The sequence below is a fragment of the Pteropus vampyrus genome, unplaced genomic scaffold, assembly GCF_000151845.1.
Source record: "Pteropus vampyrus isolate Shadow unplaced genomic scaffold, Pvam_2.0 Scaffold15, whole genome shotgun sequence".
NCBI classification, from domain to species: Eukaryota; Metazoa; Chordata; class Mammalia; order Chiroptera; family Pteropodidae; genus Pteropus; species Pteropus vampyrus.
In genome coordinates, this window is record NW_011888796.1 from 1925486 (window position 1) to 1944336 (window position 18851).

The 18851-nt window shown below is 42.4% G+C and overlaps 1 protein-coding gene across 5 annotated transcripts in view; it reads left to right on the forward strand.

Moving 5' to 3' along the window:
* The window catches only part of ZFYVE26 (zinc finger FYVE-type containing 26), a 55864-nt gene that overhangs the window by 20698 nt on the left and 16315 nt on the right, over positions 1 to 18851 (forward strand). For 3 of the 5 annotated variants that reach the window (XM_023526888.1, XM_011383892.2, XM_023526887.1), the window contains 15 exons: positions 1482 to 1601; positions 1693 to 1857; positions 2415 to 2633; positions 3260 to 3362; positions 4183 to 4928; positions 6157 to 6353; positions 7423 to 7527; positions 9055 to 9177; positions 9575 to 9751; positions 11077 to 11323; positions 12018 to 12116; positions 13158 to 13321; positions 14322 to 14458; positions 17378 to 17409; positions 18050 to 18186. In XM_023526888.1, coding sequence (XP_023382656.1) covers positions 1482 to 1601; positions 1693 to 1857; positions 2415 to 2633; positions 3260 to 3362; positions 4183 to 4928; positions 6157 to 6353; positions 7423 to 7527; positions 9055 to 9177; positions 9575 to 9751; positions 11077 to 11323; positions 12018 to 12116; positions 13158 to 13321; positions 14322 to 14458; positions 17378 to 17409; positions 18050 to 18186 — 2771 coding nt within the window. The remainder of the gene's footprint in view (positions 1 to 1481; positions 1602 to 1692; positions 1858 to 2414; positions 2634 to 3259; positions 3363 to 4182; positions 4929 to 6156; positions 6354 to 7422; positions 7528 to 9054; positions 9178 to 9574; positions 9752 to 11076; positions 11324 to 12017; positions 12117 to 13157; positions 13322 to 14321; positions 14459 to 17377; positions 17410 to 18049; positions 18187 to 18851) is intronic. The other 2 variants (XM_011383897.2, XM_023526890.1) reach the window with 2 other exon arrangements.

The following is an 18851-nucleotide window of genomic DNA, read 5'->3' on the forward strand; positions in this document are numbered from 1 at the left end:
TGCATTCCGCCTCCTGAGTGAACTTTAACCTATAACTTGGGACAGTTTGGGGTTTGTAAACCATATATAAAGGAAAACTTGGTGGATTGCAGTTAGAGGGGTGTATTGTACCTCAAAATATCTTAAAATATGAAGGTGAAATTCTTGGAGGAATGAAGGTAAAAGAATGTGAAGGCGGAATTAGGCAAAGTTCTACTCATGCATCCTTGATGCACACACCAAACACTGGAAGGACTGACCAGTGAGGGAGAAAGGAGCATGTTCTCTCTCAGTAATGTGGAAGGAGGAATGGTGGACAGGTCATAAGATGAATAGCCACCCCTAGGTTAAGTGATTCACTAGAGAACTCACAGGACTGTAGTGAATGTAGTCATACTCGTGGCTAAGATTTATTTCAGCAAAAGAATGTAAGTAAAATCAGCAGAGGGAGAGGCTCATGTGACAGTCTGGAAAAAGCTTCTAAGAGTCCTCTCCCTGTGGAGTCACACAGGATGGGCTTAATTCCTCTGGCAATGAGTTGTAACAGGTGTGAAGTGTTTTCTACAGGAGCTCATTAGAGACCCAATACCCAAGATTTTTATTGGAGGCTAGTGACAAAGGTACCCTCTGCTCATTATATACCAATATTCCAGACTCTTGGAAGGAAAGCAGGTGTTCAGCATAAACCACATCGTGCATAGTGTAGGCACAGAGCCATTTCTATCATTCAGGGAAAGCTTTGTATCATGTAAGAAACTGTTTAACAGCCGGGTTAAATGGCCCACCTTGCAAGCAGGCCTAAGGATAGCAATCTCAGGCCTGCTGTGTCACCTCTTTTCTGCACACCTCTCCAAGTCACATCTGAGCTGTTGGTTACAATGTCCTTTAATATTCATATAGTCCTTCTAAGAAAGTGTACTGTATCATAAACAATGCTATTTTTATCAAACAATTCCCCTCCTCATCTAGTACTTATATTCTAAAATGAAAGGAGATACTATTCAAGCTGTTAGTAGCTGAAACAGTTTCATGTCAGTCAGTTAGCAATTAACGTAGTACCTACTGTGTTTCCAGATAATCCCAAGTATATGGGGTCCATATAATAAATACTCTCTGTCCATAAAGTTGTTTAGAGTCTGGTCAGGGTGTCAAGATCCTTTAAAACAGAGAAGACAGATAAGAGCCCAGCTCAAGTCCTTAGCTGAGGGCACTTCCCAAGGCAAATCCACAAGAAGTGCCTAATTGGCTTGGGACAGTAATTCTTTAGGAGTGCTGGACCTCGGCCTATTGCTGCTGACAGCTGAGGCATCTTGCCAGAGGTAGCCCTGAAACTACATACATAGAAAAGCCAGGTATGCTGGTTGTCACCCAGAATCGCCGTGCATATGTTTCTTCCTTAATATTGGAGAATATAAAATGTTCCAAGTAAATACAGGACTGAGTACCAATCTCTGAAAGTCTTTACTGTTTTCTGAATTCTTTCTTGCTTCATCTGTTCTCAGGTCGACGGCTAGACCATGTATTCCTCAATGCTGATGGCATTCGAGGTTTCCCAGCTGTTCTTCAGCAAATCAGTAAGATTCTCAATTATTCGCTTACGTCAGCTGGACAGACTAAATCAGGTGAGTTGCTTTTCTCCATTTTTTTTTCCTGGACTCAGATCATTAGGTCGGCATCACACTTTACCTTTTCTTCCTCATTTGCTTTCCACAGAGAGTGTAGAAGAAAAAGGGGGAGGGCCTCCACGGTGCAGCATTGCTGAGCTGCTTCAGATGTGCTGGCCCAGCCTCACTGAGGACTGTGCTGCCAGCCATGCCACCCTTTCCCAGCAGCTGGATCAGATCCTTCAGTCACTGAGAGAGGCACTAGAACTGCCAGGTACAGGCCCGAGTGCGTGGGAGCAGATAAGGCCTGAACTGGGGAGAGGAAACAGCTGAGAATGAAGAAACACTTTGGAGCAGAGACTTAGAACTCCGGTGGTGGCCCCTACCAGCCCCCTAGTTAGCGGGTGCCTAACTAACTCCACTTGTTCGCCTGCCTCTCAAGTGAAGGGATGGCTGACACTCCATAGCTGATACATTTTTCTTATTCCTAATGAGATATATACCCCAAAGGTACTCAGTATATACTAATGAACCCTTCTCCAAAAGATTGCTATGCTCCTCATAAAGCCATTCCAACCTCAGAGACACTGAGGTAAAAACAGAACTATCCACCCCAATTTCTCCAGATTCAAAGCTCTTCCTGGCTAAGAATCACTTGTTCAGGTGACCAACTTAGAATTTTATAGCTACCTTGTGAGCGTAGCACCCAAGCTATAGGATGCCCCATGCAGTATAGAGAGGTCCCATTCACATAATCGTGTTGGAAATTGATGCAGAGCTGGATGCACAGACTAAAGCCTGCGTCCCTTCTCCTGCCATTACTCTTCTCAGAGCCCAGGAGTACGCCACTGTCCTCCCTGGTGGAGCAGGTGGCCCAGAAAGCTCCGGAGGCAGAGGCCCACCCTGTGCACATCCAGACTCAGCTTCTCCAGAAGAACCTGGGCAAACAGACCCTGGCAGGCAGCAGGCAGACAGACTACATGGGCACCTTCTTCAGTTACTGCAGCACCCTGGCTGCAGTTCTTCTTCAGAGTTTGCACTCTGAGCCTGGTAAGTAGCAAGAAAGAGGAAATAGAATCATGACTGGTTTGCAAGTGTTTAGGACAAGGAAGAGGAAGGTACTCAGTTTAGGGGTTCTGGGCACAGCAATTGCCAAGGAAACTAGATTCATAAAGTCCTCTCTTATTCTTCTGTGATTTATTCGTCTTTGTCTCCCCAATCAATACCTATTACAGTTGTACAGCACATAGGAGTACTCAATAAACTTTGATGGCATTAATGACTCAAAAATACTTCTCTCAGACCTTCAGTCCATTGTGGATTTGAGGACCCAGCAGAAGAATCAGGTCTCTGATATGAGTGCCAGACTCTTACTTGAGTCCACAGAGCAAGTATTAAATGCACTTCAGTAGTGTTGGAGGAGCAGAATAAGCTGTTTGTGGCTAGACCTGCCCACTGAAGTTAGTCTGTGGTTAGAAGTCTTTAGAGTAGAGGTAAGGTATAGAGAAGCTTTTGGTCAGGGTCATGTTGAGAATACCCTTTACCTAGAAAATATCAGCAGAAGGGCTCACAATGTAATCTTCATTTTGACACTGTACTTTTTTATTGGTTCTGGAAAATAGGGCCCTGAACCGTTGCAGTCAGTGGTACAAAGGTCACTTTCTTTACCTTTGCAGATCACGTGGAGGTCAAGGTAGGAAATCCCTTTGTTCTGTTGCAACAGAGCTCTTCCCAGCTGGTGTCACACCTCCTGCTTGACCGACAAGTTCCCCCAGACAGGTAGGAGCTTACCTGGGAGAATCAAGCATGGGCCTTTCTAATTGTTTCATCGAGGAAACCAAAGGCTCTTTGGGGCTGTGCTTGGGTTCAGTACAGAGAGTGGGATTTTATTCAGACTTTTCCCTTGATTTGCAATTATTCTTATATAGCTACATCCAAATTCAGCGTGCCTCTTTCTCTCTTGTCACCTCTAACATTTACATTGTAAGTATAAAATTAAGAGGTTAATCTTCACTTATAAGTACATGAAAATAAAAAATTTGATAATACTTTAGTTGGCTAGGAAGACAAGAATTCTCATATTTTTCTAGGGGGATATGAATTGGTGTGGGAAGGCAGTTTATTCGTATCTACTAAAATTACAAGTTTACATACCCTTTGACCTAGCAATCCACGTTAGGGAATTTATCTTGCAGCTTTGTTATATGTATGGAAAATAATGTATGTACAAAGTCATTTTATTATAGTCTCATATGTAATAGCAACAGATAAGAAAAATCCATTGTCCACTAACAGGGGGCTAGTTGAATTATTGTTCGACCCCATAATGGAATACTATGTAGCTGTAAAAAGAAATGAGAGACCTCTCTACAAAGGGGTCTGAACAGATCTCCCTGATGATACCTTACAAAGTAAAAAAGTAAAGGGCAGAGCAGTATGTCTAATAGGCTACCTTTTGTGTTTAGAAAAGATCGGGGGAGAGGGATAGTTAAAGAGCCTTCATTTACATTTGCTTGTGTAAACACAAAGAAGTTCTGAGATTAGGTAATAGAGCCTAAGCACTCAGGCTTAGCATGCCCTCTGCTGCTCTTCTCTCCAGGCTAGCAGCCCTTCTGGCCCAAGAGGGCCTCAGCCTGAGTGTGCCACAGGTCATCGTCAACTGCTGCTGTGAGCCCCTTGTCCTTTGCTCTTCCCTGCAAAGCCAGCAGACATCATCTCTTCTGACTCACCTGGACATCCTGGCCCAGCAGCACACCTCTCACTGCCTGGAGGACCTCCCACTTCCTATGCAGAGCTCCCCAAAGCCAACTGAGAACACCACATCAGAAAGAAAGCCCCGCTCCTCCCCAAGGGATTCGTCACTCCCAGCCCTCACCTCCTCTGCCTTGGCCTTCCTAAAGTCCCGCTCAAAGTTGCTGGCTACAGTGGTCTGTCTGGGGGCTTCCCGGGGATCAAAGGTCACCAAGCCCAGCTTGTCATGGAAAGAGTTTCGTGGCCGCAGGGAGGCGCCTCTGACTGCAGAACAGGTAGCCCGGGAGTGTGAGCGCCTCCTGGAACAGTTCCCTATGCTTGAGGCCTCGCTCCTGGCTGCCTGGGAGCCCCTTCGAGGGTCCTCTAAGCAGGGACCGAGTTTAGCAGCAAGTCTTTGTGGCCAGGCCAGTCTCTCTACTGTCCTCCTGGGCCTGCATTCTCCCATTGCCTTGGATGTGCTCACTGAGGCCTTCAAGGAAGCCCTGGTGGCCAAAGATTGGCCCCGGGCCCTTCAGCTCACTGAAGTGTACGGGCGAGACGTGGATGACTTGAGCAATATACAGGATGCAGTCCTGAGCTGTGCTGCAGCACGTGGTGAGCAGAAAGCTAGGCCTCCCTCCTTTACTAGTGGTAATATTATTTAGCATTCACTGAGTGTATCACCACCTTTGATCCTCACAATAACTCTAGAGAAAGGTGCCATCATAATCTTGTGATATGAGTGGAAACCGAGGCTCAGAGGGTAAAAAACTGGAGCAGAGCTTAGAACCCAAGTCTAACTTTAGAACACATACTCATAACCAATATTCTCAACCCTGCATATTAGAACACATATTCATAACCAATATTCTCAACCCTACATATTAGAAAATTCTGTAAACTACAAATATCTGAACTCTGTCCCCAGAAGCCCAGGATGAGGGTCAGGCAGATGTTTACTTTAAAGCAAGAGTCAATGAATTTTTTCTGTAAAGGGCTTTGAAGGCCATACAACCTCAGTTGCAGCTCCTCAGCTCTGCCATTACAGCATGAAAGCGGCCATACATGATACATAAACAAATGAGTGTGACTGTATTCCAATAAAACTTATAAAAACAGATCATGGGCATGTCTGAAAGCCCCTACTTTGAAATCTCCCAGGAGATTTTGATTTTAACCAAAGTTGAGAGCCAATGACCTACAACACTCCACTAGGGGGAGCAGAATTAGATATGCCGTAAAAACCGGCTTCTGGCAAGAGGCCTGACTTTCCCTTTGGAAAGGAGAAAATCTGTCCTTGAGGGGAAGAAATCCACTGACTGACTGACTATGCAGTCTTATCAGCTTGGAATATGTTTTTTAGCTGTGATATGGGTGTGGGAGAGAGTGATCTACTGAGTAATAATGACAGAGGATGTCAAGGGAGTGAAACTAGTTTACCTGAAATAACTTTGAAGTAATTATGTATGACACAGAGTGGAAATTGCAGGAAAAGCTACAAGTTCCACTGACAAGTCTGAAATGTGCAGCATGCCAGAACATGGAGAGCTTCATCTGTTCTGTCTATTCTTTCTGCCTTCTCCCTTTCCATCTCTTTCCATTCTCCTTCTTTCCTTCTGTCTCATCAGAAAGTCTCATTAAGTTTTCATGAAGAGAAACATAGGAGTATAGCATTTATCCTTGTCATATAGTGGTTCTAAGTATAAAAACTACTTAAGATCAAATGGATCCTAAGCACCTGTTTTATGAAATTGAACAAAGCCCTTCTCTTAAGAAGTAACCTGGACTCTTGAGCTATTCTAATGCCAGGTTTGCTGCCTCTGAGCATCTTTTTGTCTTTTAGACAAAGAAGGTTGGCAGTTCCTGTTTCCTGTGAAGGATTCCTCTCTGAGAAGTCGGCTAACCCTACAGTTTGTGGACAGGTGGCCCCTGGAGTCATGCTTGGAGATCCTGGCCTACTGCATTTCAGATACAGCTGTCCAAGATGGACTCAAGTATGAGCTACAGAGAAAGCTGGCGGAGCTGCAGGTGTATCAGAAGGTATGGGCTCTGGCATCAATAGAAAGGAAAGAAAGGGAACTGCTGCCAACTCTAGTCTATTCTGATGTGATGGTGGATTTTAAGAAACAGAAAATCTAGGCCTTTTTACTCTGTTCTTACTCTGCATCTGACTTCTGTTCTTACTCTGCATCTGACTTCTGTTCTTAGATGAACAGTAAGAAAGCCTCCTATGTGGACCCTATTTTATTTACTCCTATCATTATAAATATATATGCATCAAACAAGAATTAAAAAATTAACATTGAATAATGTTTCATACTCCACAAAGCCTTTTCACATATATATTTGAGCTTCGTGTATGTTTTATGTGTATTATATCTTTTTGTTGTTATTGTTTAATAGTTTTTAATAGCGCTTAATCCCTATGATATCTTTTTCAAAGATTGTTTTATTTTTCAGCTAAACTTCAAAAGCCATTTTTAAAGGATGCATAAAGTGAGTTTCAAAAGTGTAAGATTTTTGCGGGATACGTGTTATATTCAAGATAAGAGACCCGAGGAGACAGGTTTAGATAGTATAGCTACATAACAAGTATAAAATATGTGCTAATTTTCCATGTGAACTTGGAACTGAACAGAGTCCAGAGCTGCACCAGGAAAAGGCAGGTGAAAATGGCAGGCAAAAAGATTTTCTTTCCGCTCTTGCTCATTGCTTTTCCTTCAGAGCTAAATGCTGCATGAAAAGTGATCTTATCGAACATTCAAGCCAAAATATCTTGGATAGTTTTGAGATGGAATGAGCATGGGACAAATGACCCCAGAAGACTGAACAAGTTGTGAAGCAGAAAAGCCTCAGAATTGTCCTCAGAAGTGAAAGGCCCCAATTGTGGCCTCCCCGCTCAGCCTTTGCTCTCTGATTATGCTTCCCCAGTAGGTTCACTCACCTCTCCAAACAATCTTTGCCTCATTTTATTCTAATTCTTCCTCTCTCCTGACAAGTTCTGTGGGGACGGAGACCTAGAGATGGGCCATTCCTGGAAACTCCAGTGACCTGTTCATGGAGGCAGAAGCTGCATTGTGGTTTGATAGCTTTTCCTGCCTCTCATTAGATTCTAGGTTTGCAGCCTACCCCAGTGTGGTGTGACTGGCAGACCCTGAGGAGCTGTTGTGTGGAGGACCCATCAACTGTCATGAATATGATTCTAGAAGCAAAGGTACCATTTTCCTGTGGGGTATTCTCCTTCCTCCTCTTTTCAGAGTTGCAACTCTTTAGCTGGTTGCGTAGACCCCTTTTCACGTATCCAATGTCTGCATTTTTTTGTTAACTATATCACATTCTTTTTTCTCTGTGTGTGTGTGTGCACATGTACACATGTTTGTGTGAAATTTACCACTATACATAGAACTATAGAGAATAATAACAGTTAATGCATTTGTACTATCATCCTTGTGTTTATATATACAGGAGATTTTCTACACTGTATACACTAGACACAGAATATATATCTAGCAGTGGAATTGCTGTGTGTCAGACGTGAGCATCTCATCTTTACTAACCTGTTACCAGTTGTTCTTCAAAGCCATTTCCCCAGCTATACTCCCACTCACAGTTCCTATTACTGCATATTCTTACCCAGCTTTTCACTTTTTGCCAATAGAACGATACCTCGTTTTAATTTTATTTCCATGATAAGTAATAACCTTGAATATCTTTTCATGTGTTCATTGAACATTTAAGTGCTACATAGAATATTGTCTGCCTTTTAAGGAGCTGATATACCGTAGTTCAAAATGTAGATATGCTCATTCAATGTTCAGTCATCCAGGAAACATTTCTCAAATGCCTGTTATTTGCTAGACACTAGATAGTGCTAGATGGTGGTGAAACAAAGATAATTAAGCTTAGTCCTTGCCTTTGAGCAGCTCACATTTTGGGAAGGAGGGGTTATGTGATTTGTATCCCTAGGTGATTATTATATATCAAGTGACAGAAATAAGCCCAGATTATGGTAGGAGCACTGTCAGGGCACCTAATGTAGCCTGAGAAACAAGGAAGCATCCTGAAGAATGCAGCACCAGGCAGAGTTGTGGGGAGGGCATTCCGGAAGCCACCCTATTAGAATACTTGGACAAAACCCTGGGGACTCTGTTCTCCGAAGCTTTAATTCACAGTTCACAAATTGGGGGTGAGAGAGGAGCATAGGTAGAATCCAACCCCCAACATGTTTGTTTGGCCCAGGCAGTATCGGCCTGCAGAATTTTTATTTTTTACATTGATTTCATTGCCAACATTTTAAAATAGGGAAATTTTTTAATTAAAAAAACTTTTAAGTTTTAAGTCCGGTAACACTTGACGTGCACATTCATATGGCCACAGTCAAAGCTGAGCAGGCTTTGCCTCCTTTGGACAGTCCTCTCAATCTTCCCCGCTTCCTTCACATCTCCTAGGGCTGATACCAAGGTTCAGTCGCTGTATGTCATCTGCTTTTCTTTTTTATAGTAGAGCTAAGAGGAAAATCATATCATTAACAGTCAGCCTGCTTTGATCATTTTTATAATTTACCTTGTCACTCAATTCCTTTGAGTTTATGATCCTACTTTAGTGAAGTTCCCATCAGCACTTCCCAAACTTTCTTCAGGCTATAGTAGACTCAAGACTGCTGAGAAAAATCAGGCAAAAGCTGGATGAGTGATAAGACAAGTCATTTAAAGGGACTGAGGGTGTTTGTGTTTCCTTCCAGGAGTATGGACTGTGTGAGGAGTGGGGCAGCCTGTACCCCATTTCAAGAGAACATTTAATCGGCCTACATCAAAAACATCTTCTTCACCTTTTAGAAAGAGGAGATCATGAAAAGGCTCTGCAAGTAAGCTTTGCAATTCTTCCCATTTTTCTTTTGGGGAGGGACAGGAAGGTTAGTCAAATCAAATGGCTTTGTTCTTGCTTAATCCCATGCAAATATCCGCAATCTCAGACCTTCCTCTTTGTGTCCTTCAGGAGCCAGTTACAGTCATGTTGAGCAGAAGAGGCCTAGCCCTTCATTAGGTGCCAGAGGGGCAGCTAGGTCCAGGATTCTACTGAACTCTGGTCCTGTCAAAACCATCATTTGTGAAGCTATGAGGGTGCTGAAAAAAATGAGTGCAGAGAAGGTGTTAGTTCAAAGTGAATACATGTTTCACTCTCAAATAAAACAAGGCTGGACTAAGAGTTCCTCTACAGGCCTCGCTTTTCTCTTCTACCCTTCTACCCTTCTTCTGCAACAGCTCCTGCAAAGAATTCCTGACCCCTCCATGTGCCTTGAGGTCACAGAGCAATCCCTTGACCAGCACCCTAGCTTGGCCACTTCTCACTTCTTGGCCAACTACCTCACCACTCACTTTTATGGAAAACTGACTGCTGTCCGACACCGTGAAATCCAGGCTCTGTACATGGGATCCAAGGTAAGTGGGTAAAGCGAGTGTCGGGAAAGCACGCCTGAAAGAGATACTGCTTCCAGCTCCCACTTAAGAACTTGCCCTGTCAATGTCTCTTCTTTCAACCACCTGCCATCCTTGGCCTATGCCACATGAAATTTTTACTCTAGTAGCCCACCACATCCTAGGTGAGTCCCTTAGGACTTGTTTTTCTCATTTTGCCCTGCCTCCAAAATAAATTTTACCTGGTCCTCTTAAGTTCTCTTTATGCTTTCCCTGGCATCTACTATATCAGTGCTTCTCAGTTCTGAGTGTATATTCGAATCATCTGGACTTTTCAAAATACCAGAAGTTGACCTCAATTCCAGATCAATTAAAACTGAATCTATAGGGACAGGGCCTGGCTGTCTTTCAAAGGGATTCTGATCCCTTTGAAAGACAGTAATAGAAAAAAATATATACTAGAAAAAGTAATCCAGTGAAGGAAGGTTTGGGGAGAGATAGGGCCCTCTGACAGTCTTCTAATAATTCTGATTAGCAGTCAGATACACTGCCCCAGAAATAGAACGAGTGCTGGGAGAGCCCACTTGCTAAGAGTTCAAATACATAAAATGTCGCTAAAAGAGATAAACCTTGTTTTTTTTGTTTTGTTTTTTTTTTGCTTTTAGATGCACAATATCTAAATGGGGAACTCCTTAAAAACTGGCAGTGAGCAGAGCCAATGAACATATTTCAAGCCTAGTGATAATAACTTCTAGAAAGAGTTTAGAGTCATCATTTACCTGTAAGACACTGGAGGTTCCAGGTTTAGGCAGTCCACTGACATCATCACCTCATATTGCTCATTCTAATAAAGCCTCAAATGGACAGAATGGTGACTTTGAGAGTCAGACAGAACTCAACTGTGCCTTGAAGGTATAGGCCAGGAGTCGGCAGTCTACCACCTGTAGGCCATATCCAGTCCTCTGCCTGCTTTTGAAATCAAGATTGGAACACAAATGTGTGCATTCATTTATGTTATCTATGCTGCTTTTGCAGTACATTGTCAGAGTTAAGTAGCTGCAACAGAGACTTTATAGCCCATAAAGCCTAAAATATTTACTATCTGATCCTTTACAGTAAAAGTCTCCTGACTCCTCATCTACGTGAAGGTACTTGGAGTATACTTCTTGATTGCTGGAGGATTTAGATAGGAGTCCAGCCTTGCTTCCAAAAAGACTACTAGCCAGTTTCAGTAGTAAAGCATGTGCCTTTTGGTCCCTGACACCCTCCCCCTTCCCAGTAAGAATCTTGGCTTTCTTCTGAAGTTGATGTACTATTTTCTTTACTCTGTGGATCTACCCGCCAAACAGGTCCTGCTGACCCTGCCTGAGCAGCACCGGGCCAACTATTCCCACTTGTCCTCTAACCCCCTGCTCATGCTGGAGCAGCTGCTCATGAACATGAAAGTGGATTGGGCCACTGTGGCTGTGCAGACTCTGCACCAGCTGTTGGCCGGGCAGGAGATCATCTTCACCATGGGTGAGGTCGACTCACTGCTTTCCAGATATGCGGGGAAAGCACTCGACTTCCCGTACCCATTGAGGGAGAAACGATCAGGTAACTGCCAACGCCCTAGACGGGGGTGTTACATGGGGGAACAAGTACCACACTGTATCCTTAGTTTTCATTTCTCTTATTTTGAATTGATGGAGAGTGAAAGAGAACAGGAGAGATCTTGGTCTTAGAGGAAATAGCAAGCTAACCAGAATTAAAGGGTGGTAGGTAACCACCACATGCTTAATAACAAAAGTTTGGGAAACAAACGTCCTGGAAGTGGTATTTGTGTGGCCTTGGTACAGTGGATTTTTAAGTGCCATCACTTTGTATTGAGGATATGCTTTATTCTCAGGGTCACATCAGATATCAAGGGTTTGTGAACTGACTCAGAATCCTTGAGAATGAAGAAAATGAAATGAAATGACTGGTGTTCCCAGCCAGCTCCTTTTTCCTGCTCCCTATTCTCCACAGGCATCATCTTCCACTTACCTCTGGTCATCTTTAGATTTATTTTGTAAAATCCTGGCATCCACTTTATTATCTCATGTGCCTTTATAAACATACTTTGTTTTCTGAGGACTTTAAGAAGCATATACACTGTTGGCTTAGAAGTACCTCTACCATTCTTTTTATACCTAGTAGAATCATGGAATGACAACCAGTGAAACCAACAAGGTTTTGAACTAGATGCCTAGCACCGTGAGTAAAGATGCCTATGGTAGAATGATATTCTGACAGCATTTTCTTTCTCCAGGTTCTGTGATTCACCTCCAGGAAATTGTCAGTCAGACTTCAGACCTCGAGACCTTGTCTAGATCACCATCAGCAGAGTTCCCTTCTGCTGCTGCTCCTGGTAAGAACAAGTTCTGAGAGTTACCCATTTTTTAGTTCAATTTTGCTTTATTATGACTTTCTGATTCTTTTGCCCCTTTTCCATTACAACGTTTCTACTGTTTTTCTTGGTTTGTTTAACTTTGTATGCCCCAGAAAATTCAACACATGATTGATTCTCATTCACGGTAGTAGTATATCCATAAAGTCACCACAAATGCTGAATTAAATACTGAACCATTGCTCCTAGGGAAGGTATGTACATGTAAGTAGGTAGGTAGGTAGGTAGGTAGGTAGGTAGGTAGGTAGATAGATAGATAGATAGATAGATAGATAGATAGATAGATAGATAGATAGAGATATTCACATAGATTATAATCTCAAATTGAAAACAATCATTTTACGAAAGCGATAAAGAGGTTCAGAAGCGTTAAATGACTTGCCTGCAGCCACCCCACTATTATTAACAAGAGCTGGGATTCAAACTGTGTCCAACTAGCCCCAGAGCAGGAGCTTCGTGCAGTACACCACACTGTCCCCTACCATCTCCATCCTCTGGTTATCTCTGTATGAGAGCTGAAATAAGAATGTAGAATATTGCTTCAGACTCAAGATCTAAATAATGTCCATACATGGCATTTGGCTAAAATCTCATCTCTTAATCAGTTTGTTTCCTACCTCTTTCTTATTTGCGGAGTAAACTAGGTTATTTGTTCTGTAGAGTGTCCCACATGCTGAATTTTGCCGATTGCTGCCCTGTGGCAATCTGGGGCTCAGTCCCCTGTATTTCTGGTACACTGGTAGATATATCTAGAAGTTTGATTTGATTCAAGCTTAATATTTTTTGGTAAGTATATTTAATAGGTGGTTGTGCACCTCCCATCAGAAGATGCCAATGCCCAGTTATCTCTCTTTTTCTGATGCAGTCAACCATTAATTAACTGGACCTATTACTTCAGTAGTGGTTTGTAAAATGGTGAAATTCTAATTCTGTCATTCATTCTTCATTTATGAGCTGAACTATTGATCACCTTTTACTCTGACTTCTGGCTCTGACTCCCAGGTGTTTCCATTGTACATTCCCCCAGTCCAAGAGAGAGAAGTGTCCCACAGAATCAACCTCCACTGGAGTTTGTGCCCCCAGCAACACCCCCTGCCAGGCACCAGTGGGTACCAGATGAGAGTGAGAGCGTCTGCATGGTATGCCGCAGGGAGCACTTCACCATGGTAAGCAGTGTCAGTCTCCAACTTTATCTGCAGGAGAAATGAAAACAAATCTCTAGTTCAAGAGCCTGAATTTATAGTCACCTCATGTCCTCAAGAGAATATTGATATTTTCAGAAGAACTACCAAATCTGAATCTTTGGGTTTATCTTTAACCTAACCAAAGTGTATTTTCTGGATTCAGACAAGTAGTAATGCATTCAGTAGCCTTAAATTCTAAAATCTTTGCCATTCTTATGAAAAAACAAAAAAGAGGCAGACTGGTATATTAGGAAGAGTCACCAAACCATCAGGAGACCTTGTTCCTAGCTCCCCTGTCTTTCACAGTGAGACAGGTAACCTGGTAGTGGTTACCTGTGCCGGCTCTGGAGACAGAGGACCTGGGTTCTAATCCCAGCTCTGCCATTTTTTAGCAATGTCACTGTTAACTTTTTCTGTCTCCGATGTTCACTTGTAAACTAAGGATGATATGTTACTTTGGCTCATGAAACTGTAAGGACTAACTACGATACAGATGTTATCAAACTTAACACAGTACCTGACTGGTATATTAGCTCAGTGCTTATAAAAATGGTGATATAATTGCTCTGTGTCTGTTCCCTCATCATCTATAAAAGAGGTATAATATGTCTATCAACATCTTATAATGAAATGAGGCAGTACTTGTGAAATATTTTGAAAAAACACTTTTTCTTCGTCATTAATACCATGTAAAAATCTATTCTGAGAAAGTTACTTCTTCCACAGTTTTCTTGCTGTGTCTTCACATGTTCCTCCACAGATAGGTAGAACTTATCAGGGGCTATTGCAAAACCGCCTGGGATATGGACACCTTTGCTCATCAGCTGAGTATTCTTTCTCAATAGAGGCCCAAGCACCTGGTGTTCTGAATAAGTCACAGAGGCTGAGACCAAGGATAAATAAGTTTACAGTTATACTCTCAGTTCCCACAATGTCACCTTCTTTCCTCCCCCTTCCTTCTCTTCCCTGTGACGCTCTTCAGTTTAACAGACGTCATCATTGTCGCCGCTGTGGCCGGCTAGTATGCAGTTCCTGCTCCACTAAGAAAATGATTGTAGAAGGCTGCAGAGAGAACCCTACTCGCGTGTGTGACCAGTGCTATAGTTACTACAACAAAGAGTGAGTGTCCTGCTGCAGGGCTGCTACATTATTGACCAGTGCACCCTCCCCCAGGTCCTTATACTCCTAGGAGTGTCATTGCAATCTGGAACAATCACAAAAAGTTTTAACAACACTCACACTGAAATGCCATTAACTCTACAGTGAAATGTTTGACCTTGTTCAGAGAAACTTCTAAGAAAAAGGTAGGGGTGAGAGCAAGGCACGTTCAAGGCTCATATGATCTGTCTGAGATTAGGACACTTGGTTCTTCAGTCCAGCCCCTGACTGATGTCACTGATCTTAGTTCACCAACATCTTCACCTGTTTTTCAGCCACTCTTACTCTAGTAGTCTCAACTGCACTCAAAGGGACATGTTTATAACTGCTGAATGTTTGGATATCACTTTCATCATCTTTAATTTAGCTAGTCATCCTAGCTTGTTATTTATGATTAAAGGAGCCTTTTCACTAATCCTTTGCTTTCCTACACAGTTCACCTGATGACAGGTTTCAGAAACTGCTCATAAATCTGGCAAGACAGATCAGGACTGTATGTGGTGACTCAGTATTGCTCAATTTTTCCCACTGCTTCTAGCAGCAAAGGAGAGTGAAACTAAGTCTCCTAGAGCACATAAGCCAAAGCAACTATCCAAAAGCAAAATTACTTTGCATTCTTTGTGTTTTACTTACAGGCTTAAATAGATTTTTCATTCTGCTCAATAGTATAATAGCATATATGTGTTTTTGTTTTCTTCTATTTAAAAAAATTTTTTTTTAGTTAGAGTTGACATTCAATATTATATTAGTTTCAAGTATACAGTATAGGGGTTAGTCATTTATATAATTCATGAAGCAATCCCCTGTTTGTTTTAAAATGAACATTTTTTGTCATTATTTACCATGATAATTACTGATCTTATAGGAAGGAAGACATGCATGCTTATACTACTGTTCCTATGACCCTCTCAGAGTGAGGACAGGGGAATTATCCAACCACTATACCACTGAGATTTAAAATGAGCAGTTAGTATTGATGGGGATTCTTTCATTCAGCAATCACTCAGCAACAACAATTACTTTGCTCTCAAGGAGCCCCTATTTTAGTGGGGGAACAGCCTACAAGCAGACCACTGAGTCACTGAATAAGTACAGTGCTCAGGAGGGGTTCCTAGAGATGTGGCACCTGGTCTGAGCCTTAGAGCAGCAGTCCCCAACCTTTTTGGCACCTAGGGCTGGTTTCGTGGAAGACAGTTTTTCCATAGACTGGGGCAGAGAGAATGGCTTTGGGATGATCCAAGCCCATTACCTTTATTGTGCACATTATTTTTATTATTGTTACCTTGTAATATATAATGAAATAATTATACAACTCACCATAATGCAGAATCAAGTGCCACCAGATGCAACTGTACAATTGAAGTACATCAACTCACTTGCCACTGTAAAGCCTGCCACCAGATACAGCTTAATTGTCTTTTGCCATTTACTGATAGGGTTTTATATGAGTCTGCAAGCAATTGATTTATTATGGTCTCTGTGCAGTCTCTACTAATGTTAATCTGTATTTTCAGCCACTCCCCAGCACTAACATTACTGCTTCAGCTCCACCTCAGATCATCAGACATTAGATTCTTTATTTTTTTACGTTTATTGGGGTAACATTGGTTAATACAATTATATAATTATATAATTTTCAGGTGTACATTATCATTTGACATCTATATATTCTACTATGTGTTTACCACCCAAAGTCCAGTTTTCTTCAGCTACCATATATTTACCCCATCTACCTTCCCCTCTTCCCCTACCCCACTACTAACCACTAGTCTATAGTCCTCTGGTAACCACTAGTCTATAGTCCAAGACATTAGATTCTTAAAGGAGCACAAACTCTATTGTGAACTGCGCATGTGAAGGATCTAGGTTACACACTCCTTGTGAGAATTTAATGTCTGATGATCTCGGGTGGAGCTGAGGCGGTGACGCTAGTGCTGGGAAGAGGCTGCAAATACAGATGAAGCTTTGCTTGCTTGTCTGCCGCTCACCTCCTATTGTGTGGCCCAGTACCAGTCTATGGCCCCGGGTTTGGGGACCCCTGCCTTAGAAGACGAGAAATTAGTAGGAAAATGAGCCCAAACAGAGCATAGCCCAAAGTGAGAGGAACAACTGCAAAGGCAAAGGTAGGAGAAAGTATGTCATTTGAGGAAGTGTATATAGGTAGGTGATGGGTTAAGGTTCTGGCTGGTGCACCTTGGCAGCTGAGCATTTAGGCAATAGCACAAAGGCTTGGAGCTTGCCCTTTGGCAACATGGGTTGGAGTTGACTCAGGTCATGACTTAGGACTCAGGACTTAGGCTCTGGCTTATGGCATTGGGACTTAGTGCTTGGTGATGCCAACTGAAGTTGACCAGAGCCAGTGGCAGAGTGGATAGGACTTTTACAGTTGACCACAGGTCACAGGCAGCAGAAAATGGTCTCAAGGGATAGCCAGCTCAGGTCACAAGGGGCTTTGTCTGCTGAACTGCATATATGGAATATTTTTACCCTGAGGAGCTACCAAAGAATTTTAAGCAGAAGCATAATGTGACCAGATTTGCATTTTTGAAAGCTTGCTATAGCTGCATAGTGCAGAATAGGTTGACAAAATCAAGGAGACCAATTGGGAAACTTTGGCAAAGGCTCCAGCCATAAATGATGAGGGCCTTCTCTGAGGCAAGGATGAAAAGAGAGATGGGAACATTTAAAGGGATATTTAGAAGATGGAATAGACAGGAAATGATGAGTGATTGTCTATGACAAGTGAAGGAGAGAAAAGAGTTTTGAGTAATTCTCTCATATCTCACCTGGGTAACAGTAAATGTCAGTGTTACACAGCAAGCTCAAAGCAAAGAGGAGGAGGACAGATTTAGGCATTTCATTTTTTCTTTCTGTTTCCAGTGTGCCAGAGGATAATCCAGCACAGCCAGAAGGTAAGGCTGAATCACATTCTCTGTGACTCTTTGTTTTTTGTTCAAGTTGGCTTTTCCTTCAGTTTCAGCTACAACTGATATCCCTTAATGGCAACTCAGTCCAAATTGTTGGCCAAGAAAAATAGTTGGCATTTCTATCAAGCTGTTTTTCTTAGTTTATCATCACATTAATCTATCATACTGACCTATTAACTTTTAGCGTTGAGAAGGCCAGCAACCAAAAATTTGGTCTTTAACTTTTAGTAGGTTCTTTCTTTGTTTCTTTTTAGTTTTTCTGCCTAGGTTCCCTTTCACCATCTTCCTACCTTCCAATATTCCCTCCTTCTCCCTAGGTAGTCAATATTAATAGTTTGGCAGGTTAGTTTTAGAGTAGCCAATGGCTCAGCCCTTTATTTGAGAAACATGTATCTTTCAGGGTTGTATGACAAATACCATAACACTCATCTCAGGTCTCCCCTGAGGTGGAAAGTTTAGGGTGCTTTAATTAAGTCTCCTAAAGGCAATCAAAAGGACTAAGGAGAGAGAAAAGGCACTCAGATAGCAGGCAGTTATCTGCCTGCAGCTCTTGCCAGCTCACTAGACTGGGCTAGACTGGATTGCAAGCCAGTGACTGACACACAAATGGCATTTCCCTTCTCAGCACCAGATAGTTCCCAGAGTGAAACTCCACCATACTCGGCTGTAGTGAGAGTCCCCAAAGCACCTGCGGTGGAATGGATTTTGGACCTGAATGAGGAAGAAAATGAGCTGGTGCGGAATGAATTTTACTACGAGCAGGTAATAGCAATAAAATTTAATGGCCATTTGAGTTTCTTTATTGACGGTAGTAGTAGTATGGCAGGAAATGCAGAGATAGGTGAACACAGCCTGGCCTTCACTTGCTTACAGTGCAATGATGTGGGAGCTAAGACAAGTAAACCAGTAAGGCAGAAAGTCAGGAGCATCTTGGGAAATGCACAAGAGAAGATCAGAAAGCCTTGGTGAAAAGGTAGCATTTAAGATGAGCCTTGGAAGAGAGGTGAGAGTTTTAACAAGCAGAAATGTGGGGGTTGTGAGCAGAGCGAGGATAGGGGAAGGACAAAAAGTGCAAAACTAAAACATCTGAGCGAAGGCACTGTCAGAAATTACAGGGCATGATAGGGAATTGGAAATGGTTTAACTTGGAGGGATAGGGTATTCATAGGAAGATAGAAAATGGTAGGTTTGAAATGGGCTATTTATACTTAGGGCCTTGAATTCTGCAGTAAGGAATATGTACTTGGTAGGCATCAAGGACCATGGAAGGTTTTGAAATAAACTTTTGGAATATTGATTTAGCAGCAGTGTGTCCAGTGGCTTGAAGCAGAAACTTCTTGTGGTCAGTCAAGCAAGGTGACTGTCATAGTCCAAGCCACCAGTAAGGAAGACCTGTGTTAATAGGACAATAGACTGAAAAAAGGAAG